Source organism: Triturus cristatus, chromosome 2_1 (assembly GCF_964204655.1).
Source record: "Triturus cristatus chromosome 2_1, aTriCri1.1, whole genome shotgun sequence".
Classification (NCBI taxonomy): Eukaryota; Metazoa; Chordata; class Amphibia; order Caudata; family Salamandridae; genus Triturus; species Triturus cristatus.
The window spans coordinates 674,164,095-674,176,236 of NC_140581.1; the positions used below are offsets into that span (position 1 = coordinate 674,164,095).

Below are 12,142 nucleotides of genomic sequence, written 5' to 3' on the forward strand. Positions count from 1 at the left end.
CCTTGGAGATACCCAGAAAGGGACCATCTCACAGGGATAGCCAGGATGGGTTCCCCAGCTGTCTACAGCGCCGGGACGCCCCGTTGCTGGGGCAGCTGTGGGCTTTACAAGTCTACAACATTTACATTTACATATAATGGTGCAGTAAAACAGTGATCTTAAAAAGAATAATGAATCACAAACTACATCAGGTTTCCCAAGGAAAGGAATACTTTCATGATTTTGATGGCAGCATCATTTTAGATGCATTGCTATCAATAAATAAACAGGGATGGCATTCCCATTTGACAGAAAAAATAAATACAAAATGTAAAAAAGAAAATCTACCATTTTCCTTTAAAGAAACTAATTTTCTTTCATTCTGTTCTCTTCCCTTTAAGTCCTTTATTCTTTGTGTCCCTTCTCGTCCTTAGCCCTTTCCTTTTGTTTGCTCCTCTTCTGTTCCCTAGTCGTTTCTTTATTCCTTTCCCTTTTCTTTATTTTTTCTTCCTATCCTTTCCCCTTTCTTTTCTTCTTTTCATCACCGTTCCCTTCAATTATGTATGAACATAACTTAACGGGCCATGTCAATAGGACTTTGTAAATGTGGTCAATTACCTGAGCGATGGGCTTAGTCTGTAGGGTTGCTGTAAGAAACATGTGTTGTGATAATTGAGAATATCATACTAAAATGGAATTAGATGCTTCAGAGTTGCACCACAACTCAAGACAATCTCCAAAGACAAGCCTTCAATGTATGCAATGAATAACCCCACTAGGGGGTGCAATGCAGCACCTTCAATTTTAGAAACAAAAATAGGTTCTTTGATTTTGAGCGAATGTGCTAAAATTCTGTGAGAAGAAAGTTACCTGCTTTCTCCAAATGCAACTCGAGAAATATGAACTTGATCATAGAAAATGTTAACAAAAATAAAAACATAAATTACAAACGGATTAAATTCACATTAGAATAACAAAGGTTCTCTAAAATACGATCCTTAAAAAACCCGGAATGACCACGGTTTTCACAATACATTGGCATGCAGCAAATATTCAAAAGATTCTGTGTTGCAATGAGTTTCATCCAGATTTAGTCTCATTGCTTACATTTCCATATATTTTGTTCTCAGAATCCCTTTCCACAGTGAATCCCTCAATAAATTCAGATTGATTGCTGCACACATTTTCCAAGCCACTCTAAAATGTAATTGTATATGAAATGATAGACCGTTTAAATTATACTACATATGCCACATGAGCTGCCTCCAGGGCAGAAGATGTGGGCTTTGACATCACAGGTTTAAAAAACCACCAGGGCATCTTTGTAGATGACAACCACCCAGACTCTGTCAATGAAGGCAAGAGTTAGCCAGATGTCTTCTTTAACAGTTAACATTCAACACAGCTAATCACAACCTAGCTACTAAGAGAGTACTCAAAATAGTTACTTTCATATTGCATGCTTCACACTTTGGGTGAAATATTAGCTGTCGTATGTAAACTATTTAGGTATTTTTTGTGTTCAGCAATGTTCAGCATATACCGTCAACAGCATACACTCCCGCCGAGAGCAGGTAGACCTGTTTACCAGCAGCCTGAAGGAATGATCATAGAACGTTCAACTCTGCTGCATCTCGCGCATCTGCTAATACAAAAATATAATCTGTTGTTACACACTTGTTTTCTGTGGAAATATTTTCGAATTCCACAAAAATAGGAGCAAGAGAGGACACTGATGGCTTCCTTGTTCCCTGTGCCCAAACTCCTCGAAGCTGCATATGACTACTGGTAGGCAGTCCTGCTGACGGCAGCAGTCAGAAATGCAGGCAGCAGTCAGAAATGCAGGCAGGTGTTGAGCTATGTCCTCAGACCCTTTCGTAGGTCGCAGAAGAAACCGACAAGAGAACTGGCCATAGCAGAATCGACGGCAGACTGAGGCAACATCCCGCGAAGGTCCGTCTGAATGTAACCTGTGAGTAGACTGTGATCTGGATTGCTTGCTAGTGGCACGCAGAACCAACCACAAGGATGATTGTATCCGCGCACACAGTTAGGTTGCACAGTGCCGTATTCCACACTAATACCTGTAAAAAGAAAAACATGTATTACATTTAGATACTAAAAGAGAGGTGCGATTGGAAAGGTAGATCATGAACCAGAGAATATGTATACATGAATTTCATTAAAAACAATAAAAAAATAGATCAATTCATGCAAGGAAAATGGATATCATATGATAGAGAAAAGGGGGTTGACATATCATTCCATCAATGTGAGCTGAACCCATGTATCTTGAAAGTGATCATCAAAATGCAGAATAGTAGAGAGATGCACGTATTTAGTTAATGTAATGTTACCTCTCCCATAAGGCGTCCAATGGCCTCAAACAGGGATCTGCATAATTAGGATTGTACAAATGATGAACGTAAATTAGGCACAGACCTAAAACTCCACCTATGCATTATTAAAAGCACCTTTTTTACTCGGGCAATTTATAAGCCAAATATATTTCTTATTTTTCTTAACAAAAAAATGTAGACAACTATCGGGCATTAAATTTTTTTTTTGTTAAAATTAATTCTTGCATTTAAGAGATTATTTTCTATTTCTTCAAGAGATTTTACACTTTTTAATGAAATGAATGCATACAAAACAGGAGGGTATGTAACTACACGTCTATATGGATAGCATCAAAAGACACAAATCTGCACCAAATTGTGTCAAATATTTTTGTGCTTACTCTCAGTGGTGGCTCCTCCGCTATGGCGGAGGAGCGTCGCCCCACTGCTTTTAAGCAGTGCTAAGTAGAAACGTAAAATGATATTAACTTATGGTTATTATCCTTTTATGCTTCATGTCCTGCTGCTTTGCGGCTGGCTGGGCGGCGCTGCTCTGCTCTTGGAGCTGGGGAGGAGTGGTTTGCCCACTCCTAAGTGCGCAATGACTGTTTGGCCCACCCTCTCCCTCTTACTATTGCTCCACATACAAAAAAGCCTTATTTCAATGGCCTCCAAAATCGACACTCTAATTATACACATGGACAAGCTCACCACCGCTCTAGACAAGCAAGAAAAACTCATCACAACTACCAAGAAACATATCTCTGAGCTGGAGAACTATATGGCTGGGCACAGCAAAAAGCTGCTGGACATGAGTAAAGTGCTCAACCTAATCAAAGGGAACAAAGAGAACTTAGAGGCAGTTCGAAGCGTGACAACCTGCGCATAGTGGGTCTCCCAGAGACAACCGAAATGGGCAACAAAGCAGAAGTCGTCAAATCCCTCTTGAAGCAACTACTGGGAGAGGAAAACATCTCACCGCTATTCGCAGTGGAGAGGGCGCATAGATCCTTGGGACTCAGACCCCCCTCCGGTAGTCCCCCCATGTCCCATTATCACTAGACTTCCGGAATAGGAGTGCAGTCTTCTGTTTGGCCCACGACAAGCAAACACTTGCATAAGAAGGCTCTGCACTTTCAATATTTACAGAAATTACACTGGCAGTCCAGGAGGCCTGCTGGGAATACTTACAGATCAAGCGGAAAAGTCGCCAGGTGGGAGTGTGATACGCCATGCTCTACCCGGCACGCCTCAATATAACACACTGAGATAAAACTCAAGTCTTCCTCTCACCTAAGTTAGCCTAGACATCTGTCAAAAGACTTACCAAAGACTTGCAAGCTACTACACATCGCAAAGGGTCCCCCTCAGAAGGGGGACTGACCAATGTGGAATAAATCCCCTACACCTGATTTGAACACATGCGAGACACCCACTCCTCTGCTGGAGCGTCCAGTCCAGCTCTACACGCAGAGGATGGAAGTAAAGACCGCAACGTAGACAGACCACCAGCGCCTGGGAGCTGGAAGTACTTCATATCTTCAACAAGGATGAAGATCAACAGCGCTACTCACTATCTGTTACGACTGATAAGCACACCCAAAGAAGAGGCGTTGGAAAGTTGGCACTTTGGACTCTCTCTAGGGGGGAAACCATGTTTAGATACGTTGAGTCCTTTCATGTTTGTATATCTTTCTTTGCTCATGATGCTGCTTTTTTTTTGTTAATTTGAGGTAGCTCCACTGTCTGGTTAGTAAGGCTGGTGCGGGAGAGGCAGTTTACACAGCCTGCTATGTTCTAGCAAATGCAAACACTAAGGGGCATATGTACAAGCCCCTATCGCCACGGGAACGTCACATTTTGTGACGTTCCTGTGGCGATAGGGGCCTTGCCTTATGTACAAGGCAGCGTTAAGCCACTTAACGCTGCCTTGTACATAAGAGACCCTTTCACGCTATGGTTAGCATGAAAGTGGCATGCAGTGGGTGTGTGTAAGAAAGTGGATTTCTGTTGCAGTAGCCCCCCCCCCCTTTTTTTGCCTAATAGCTGATGCGCTTTTCCTTGTTGTGCCCTGGGCTCCTGCCAATCAGGTGCCCAGGGCCTGTGTTCCTTCTCTAAAAACTACCTAACAGCCAAAACCCAAATTGGCAAACCCTGGCCACATGTCAGCCCCTGGTAAATGGTACCCTAGGTACCCAGGGCCTTGTGACCAGGGAAGGCCTCTAAGGGCTGCAGGACTCATTGTGCCACCCTTAGAGGCCCTGTACCCTAACACACACACACTGCTCTTGCAGGCTGAGTGTCTGGATACAAGACAAAACAGAGAGTCGACATGGCACACATCCCTGTGTGCCATGCCCACAACCTACACTGCCCTGGCATACATCAGTCACCCCTCTAGCTGGGTGCCCTATGCCAGTGGTGTGGGCACAGAGGCAGGAGCCCTGTGCCCCTACAGTACTCAGGTCCATTCCTGGGTCCTGTAAGTGCAGTGCTGCCATCTAAGAGTATATGGTGCTGGGAGCTTGTCAAACATGAACTCCACAGCAATATAATGGCAGCACTGAAGACTGAGAAGTTTGGTATCAAACTGCTCAGCACATTAAATCCACACTGATGCCAGTGTGGGATTTAAGGTACCAAGCACCACAGAGGGCATCTTAGAGAGGCCCCCTGAAACCTAAAACTACAATCCACGTCTGTTCTGAGGCTGCCTAGGCTGCCACACAGCAGATATGTTGCTGGACCCCTGGGTAGGAGAGCCCCTGCTCTCCTGGGTCTGCAACAATGCACATCCTGGGCGAGGTGCTAAATCTCCTCCCCCAGGATGGGCAGGGGGAAGCTTCAAAGGCATGCCGCCTCTGTGAGCTTCCCCGGGCCACTGCAACCCCCCACTCTGGTGGGAAGCTTGGCCGGAAACCCCAAATAAGGACAGGGGATGTGCCAGCCTGCCAACCCCACCCCTCAGGTGGGGGAGGCGAGGTGAAGCACATCTCCGGGCTCTCGCCATCTTGAAGATGGGAAGCCCTGCCGAATCAGGACTAGGCTCCTGCCCCCTCCCACAGGAGAGAGGCAGGATAGGGGGTGTACCCACCCCAGGACAGGGACCCATTGGCCCCTGCCCTTCACCTACCTGTAACGCCCCTAAATCTAGTATTTAGGGGCACCCTGAACCTTCCTTTCCCAGATTCCAGATTCCAAAATACAAAGAAGAGCAAGAAGAAAGAAGACCTGCCCTGCAGCTGCTAAGAAGAGGAAGACACCAACTGCTTTGGCCCCAGCCCTACCGGCCTGTCGACCCTCGAACCTGCTCCAACCCGGCATCTCTTGTGGCCAGCAACCTCACAAACCCCGGAGGACCTGGCTACCTTTTGGCTCTAAGCCCCTGGGACTCCCATGAGTAGAGGCTCTACTCAAAACCTACTTCTAATCCCTGGCAGCAGCCCGGAACCGCAAACCCAGCACACTCTGCACCAGCCAAGCCTGGCCAGTGCCGGAGTGAACAAAGACCAGGAGGACGACCCCACGGCGACTGTGACCCCGAGTCCGGCACCCAAGGACCTCCCTCGACACTCCTGAAGAAGCCTGCAGCCTCAGAACAAGGTGCCCCCCTACCGCGATCAACAGAGGGTAAGATTTCCCGACACCAAAAGGCACCCCTGCACGCGGAGCCCCGCGGCCCCCTGTGCCCAAACCCGGGGTACCTACCTATCCTCCAACTACCCAACTTACCTCTCGAAGTGGTGGTGGCACCTGAAGAATCCTCGTCCCCGAGCTTGCAGTCTTTTTCTAAACTGGAGATTTCCTATTGAAATCAATTGAGCGCCCGAAGGCTCAAAAGCACCCTGCACCCAGCCGCCCGAGTGGCTCTGGCAGTGCAACCTCTACCCCTACCTACTTCCCCACTTGCCCTGAGTAAGTGACCAGGAGCCCAGCTCCCACAGTCGCGTGGCTTGCTAGTCAGCAGCCACCACTCCCGTAGGAAATCATTGACTGTTTTTCTGTGAAATTTCTTCTAAGTGTCAATTTCTGCAATCTTTAAATAATCTTTAAAAATCGTATACTATCTGAAAACGTAATTACTTACCTGTTTTAGATAAAGGTCCCAGTACTGAGTCTAGGTACCCAGTACTGGATTACAAAAGTAACGAGAACATACTATACCTGCAACTTGAATTTTCTGGCATAGGGAATCATTGACTGTTTTCTATGAAATATTTTCTAAGTGTTAACTTTTAAAATAGCAAAATATTGTCTAAAATCATCACAGTAATTAAGTCGACTTTTATCACTGGATTCCAAGTACTGACCCAGGACTGAATCTAGGATCCAGTCCTGGAATTCCAAAAGTAATCCTAAAAGTAATCTGTGGCAAATAACATGAAACTTCCATTGAACTCAATGCATTATTGTGTTTAAAATAGAGTTGCCTATTGCAACCACTTGTAACTGTTTACAAAAGTCAATTGCATATTGCAAAAGTATTTATATAAAGCATCTCATTCTGAGAAAGTATATTTTAATTCCAATTGTTGGTTCTAAAATAAAACAAGCATATATTTTTTTATATATAAACCATTGGCCTAGAGTTCAGTTATTGAGTGTGTGAGACCATTTGCTGACTGAGTGTGTACAACAAATGCTTTACACTGTCCTCTGATACTGCCTTACTGCTCGACCAAGCTACCACTTTAGAGAGTAAGGTTATATCTAACTTTAGCCTCTGCCAAGCCTCTGGGGACTGTGGACTCTGTACACCCTGTACATATTTGGGAACAGTATATACAGAGCCACTTTCTCACAGTGTTGTGGTGGGGTTCCACCACAACACCCATTGTATTTGACGCTGCCCCCTATGTACAAGGGTGGCGTACATAGAAGGCAGCGCCAAATAAAAACCCTGGTCTTGATTTGGCGAAACAAGGAGAAATGCATGATTTCTCCTTGTTTTTGCTTTTTCCATGTGTGCTGCCATGTGTGCCCACAACTGTCCTTGTGGGCACGCAATGGAGCTGATTCCTACTGTCAGCATACCTTACACTAACGAATAGACATGGTAACTCTGACACCCTACGTCTACAGACCGGGAATGTGCAAGGGCTCAATACCGCAACAGATATTAGCCTACAGGCACAAATTAGAAATTGCCCTCTTGCAGGAGATGCACATCGCAGCGCTCACGCGTCCTGACATCGCCTCCAAATAGAGCAGCCATCGCTCATTCTCTAATTATTCCAGGCGTTCCTGTTTAGACGCAGACGGCCCTTCCACTTACTACTAGGCGTGGGCGGTATACTCTGCTCAGCTGGCAGAGTTTTTCCACCCCAATGCTCCGTTTGGAGAGCGGAGTTCGGCCAATTCCGCCTACCGGCAGCGGAGCGGAATTTTACCGGCGCACGCTGCTCACTTGACCCTATGTGCCTCAGGTCCCTTAATGTCTCTGCTACACAGTGGAACCATAAGAGTTCTCATAAAGATTAAAGAACTGGACTGCTGACCTCTCTCGGACTGTCTCTGTCGGGTGCGCCTGCTGGAGATGAGAGAGATTTTTTTAATAGGCATTGTTGGAGCTCTGGGGAAAAGTGAGCACATCACGGGGCACCGGAAGCAGAGGAGGAAGCAGTGTGCTTCACGTCCTGTAAAGAGCGGGAGGGAAACAGGTCTTGCCCTGAGCCCTCAGGTGCCAACAAAGGGAACCGACTGGCACTGGGTCCTGGTGGCACTGAAAAACCAGCCAGTCGTGCGACAATGTCTGCCACAGCAAGTTCTCCTCAGACGACAAGACTAATGACGTTCTGAGGTCAGTGAAACCAGCGCCTGTGGTCGTTTTATTATCATTTCAGGATATAATTTTTTTCCTTAGCTGCCGAGGGGAGTTGGGGGGCATAAGTTAGGTGTGGGTGAGGGTGGGCACAGAGGTTTGTTTCGCCACATTGGCAGGTCAAAATCACACGATACTGCAATTCCTTTGTTTAAATGCAGAGACGTAAGCCAACCCCTTTACTGCGCCAGTAATGAGTATGTGCATCCCATTTGGTGGATAATGTTGAGCCTAAAATGTTAAATAATTAACATAAATGAATGGCACATCCTGCCCGGTGCGTGCACTGTGCACTTCAGCTATTACGCAGCTTTCTAAAATGTCGTTTTGTAATATAAGGGACATGACTGTTTTGTTTTATTTTCAGTAAGTTTCCAATAGTAGATACGTAGGATAAAGAAAGACACGTACCTGGAGGAGGGGGGCATGCAGAGTGTGGTGTTCTCTTGCTTTCAGCACTCTAAAGAAAGCTCCTACTCCTAGCGGGGGTGCGGTTCACAAGGTGCCTGCGAGCTGACCCATTTCCGAATGACGTCAGTCTGGACGCAGTGTCATAACTCATTACACAGCAACAATAAATTTGGGTAGGGCAGAGCGGAACTCTGCGGTATTCCGCAACTACGCGGAATTCTGTGTAGTGCAACTCCTTGAACTCCACCCACCCCTGCTTACTACATGAAGAAAATGATCCTGAGGGTAGATACAACAGCCTTCAATTAATAATAGGAGGCAAATACATCACGCTATTATCCCAATATAGATGATCTGGACTTTATTAGATCCTTATGAAACGAATGCTGTGCCCTGGCACCGCAAACAATACTGTGGGAGACTTCAATCTGGTCCTAGAAATCCACCTACTCGAACACCGTGACACACTCAGCCACGACTGCATCGGCCCACATAATAACTACCCAAGGTCTAAAAGACATCTGGAGAATGTGATCCCCTAATTTGATCAAGGGCACCCATGTCTCAACAGCACACGGAACATAGGCGAGATTGGACTACTGGCTAGGCATACCAGACATATGTGGGTGGACAAAGAAAATTGAACACCGTGAGTGCACACTCTCTGACCACCCGTCGGCTAAACTGATTATAACAACCCCCGCTCCAAAACACTTCACATTCACATGGTGGCTCCTGCCCCAATATCTCCTCAACTTCAAATTTTTTGAGGACATAAAAAGCAAAATACAAAATTATTTTCAAACCAATGACGGGCTCATACAGTTTTCTAGCAAACTGAGGGAAGCTTCTAAGGCTTGCGCGAGAGGAATCTGCAACGCAAAGCAGCATAGCATCCACAATGCCCTACGCAGCAGCCTTGTGCAACTTGAGGGAGTGCTTAACCCCTTCAGTGCCCGCCCCTTTCCCCGCCCAGTGCCGGCCGTTGCATTAGCGGGCGGGGTCTATGACGAGCTGGACTCGTCATGGGCACAGCGCCACCGCGGCCCATGACGAGTCCAGCTCGTCATGGGCACTGAAGGGGTTAAGGCTCTAGAGGGGCCATACATGATGGCACCATCATCTGTCAAACTTCAGAAAATACAGACCAAACACTCGGAATACATCGAAACAGCAGAGTTAGAGGTAAAAAATGCCCATAAATACGCCAGGGCTAGCACATACGGTGAGGCAAAGAGGCAGAGCAGTAAACCTCGATGTGATGGTACGGCCTGACCATCACAAATGTGCGGAGAGAAGACGGTACTATGCTGTACTGCTCGGGCGCAATAATACCTGAACTAGCAGATTATTACTCCAGATTGTACACATCATGTGGGTCTCGAATCTGCGAGGAAGTCACAGAGTATTTTGAGTGCATCGCTCTAGCCTGGACCGAGGTACCGTAGAGGTGATTCCTAGACGAATCCCTTATGAATGACAAAGTTAGAGACGCAATAGTTTGGCATCCCATGTGTAAAGCACCTGGGACAGTGACAGGATGAACTCCCTGCAGAGTTCTATAAGGTGTATGCCGTGACTCCTGCCGGTCTACAATGAATCCTTGCAGCAAGGGACCCTGCTCCCCATGCTGTAAAAATCAATAATTGTCATTGCCTAAACCGGGTAAACAACCAAGTACCCGCACACATATAGACCATTATTTTAATAAACATAGATTAAAAGATATTAGCCAAACCACTAGCCAATAGATAAACTCTCTTTCTGCCCGGACTGGTTCTACCAGACCAGGTGGGATTTATACTGGGCAGATCCACAGCGCAGAACTTGAGAACACTATTTGCTCTCATTCATCAACTCAACCCACAACAGGAAGTGGCGGGCATTTTTGTTATGTTATGTTACTGCTCATTTATAAAGCGCACATCCACCAAACGGTCTCTTGGCACTAACCAGTCCACTTCAACCTCCCTTTGTAATAAGGCTGTCTAAAAAGCAGTGTTTTCAGGAGTTTCCTAAATATGGCAAGGTCCATTGAAGCCCTAAGGTCCAAAGGCAGGCTATTCCATACACGAGGGGCGATAACGGCAAACCTACGCCCGCTGATCCTTTGTTTTTTCCAGGGTGGAATTGTCAAGAGGTGCTAATGGCTAGATCTTAAAGCTCTGGTTGGGCAGTATTCAATAATTCTAGACTTCACAGAGGCAAGGTAGCTCAGGTACAGGGACTTAAAGACCATGCAACATGCTTTAAACATTGATCTCTGTACGACTGGCAGCCAGTAAAGGTCCATCATTACCTGGGAGATGTGACAACGTTTGGGCAGGGTGTAAATCAGCCGAGCAGCCTCATTTTGAATGAGCTGGAGCCTGTGCTGAAGGATTTTAGGGAGGCCCAGGTAAATTGCATTAGCATAGTATAATCTAGACATGGCTAGAGCTATAATTACTTGGATCAAAGCCTCCTTTTAAAAAAAAAAATAAATTCTTTATTGGGAGTTTTACATTTCATGGTACATAGTTACACATCATTATTTACACATGCTGACAGGAGAGTGCAGGCAGTTGAATGGTATCATTGCATAACAAAACAACCATCCCATCTTATATTTTTCATCACATGTAAGGAATAGCAAAATGAAATGGGATTTACCCTTCAGGTGGACTATTACGTTCAATGGTAGGTTGCCTGGTGCCTGCATACGTGCGTTTCCCCAAGGAGTGGGTTGATGTTCAGTCTCCAACTCTAGCCCCACAAACCTTCTTATATAGTGTCCATGATTGTGTTCCCAGTACGGATATGCCAACTACGTGGGGGTCGGGGGGAAAACTTAAAACAGTTAACTGAGGGGGGAAGGGGGTTCGGAGAGCCTACGGATCGGATTGTTGTAGTTGCCTATTTTGTGGCTGATTCTGGTTTGTCCGTTAATGTGCTGTGGTGTCGACAGCGGGGGGAGAGAGGAGCCCGGGGGGGAGGAGGGGGTGCATCTCCCATCAGGGACCGGGGTGTTAGTCTGAGGGAGCCTTAGTACACAGTCGGTTCAACGCATCACACGGCTGCTTCGTATTAGTATTTGTTTTCACCTTGGGGGACAGGGGTGGAGATTGGGATTGCGTGGCCGTGGGTGATTCCTCTGGTGTTGCCTCTTGAACAAATTGGAACAGGAGTTGTGCCCATTCCATAGAGATGGGATGTTTATGCACCCCCTTCACCTCCTCGTCTCTCAGCGTCTCCTCCTCTGCTGCCCCCCACTTTTTCACGGCGCCTATCCAGGCTGCTTCTGGGGGTCCTGCCGGGGCCCTCCAATGCATGGCTATTCCACGTTTTGCTAAAAGAATAGCTAGGGATGCAAACCTGCATTGCACCTTTTCTGTCTTCCACCTGCGGAAGACACCTAGGGTGCACGCCTCCCACGTAGAAATGTTCATGAGGTTGACTGTCGCCCTGAGTGTCTGATGTACCCTATCCCAATACTGTTGGATTGTGGGACAGTCCCAGAACATGTGCTTAAAATTCGCTTCGGGCGTCTGGCATCTGGGACATGCAAAATGTATATCAGGGTAAAAACGGTGAGGTGTTAAGTATGCTCGAT

The 12,142-nt window shown here is 46.5% G+C and overlaps 1 protein-coding gene across 1 annotated transcript in view; it reads right to left on the bottom strand.

Annotated features, from left to right (window-relative positions):
- Window positions 1-470: 470 nt before the first annotated feature.
- The window catches only part of STARD4 (StAR related lipid transfer domain containing 4), a 194,730-nt gene continuing 183,058 nt past the window's right edge, over window positions 471-12,142 (bottom strand). The window contains exon 6 of the mRNA XM_085632592.1: window positions 471-2,063. Coding sequence (XP_085488718.1) covers window positions 1,837-2,063 — 227 coding nt within the window. The 3' untranslated portion in view covers window positions 471-1,836. The remainder of the gene's footprint in view (window positions 2,064-12,142) is intronic.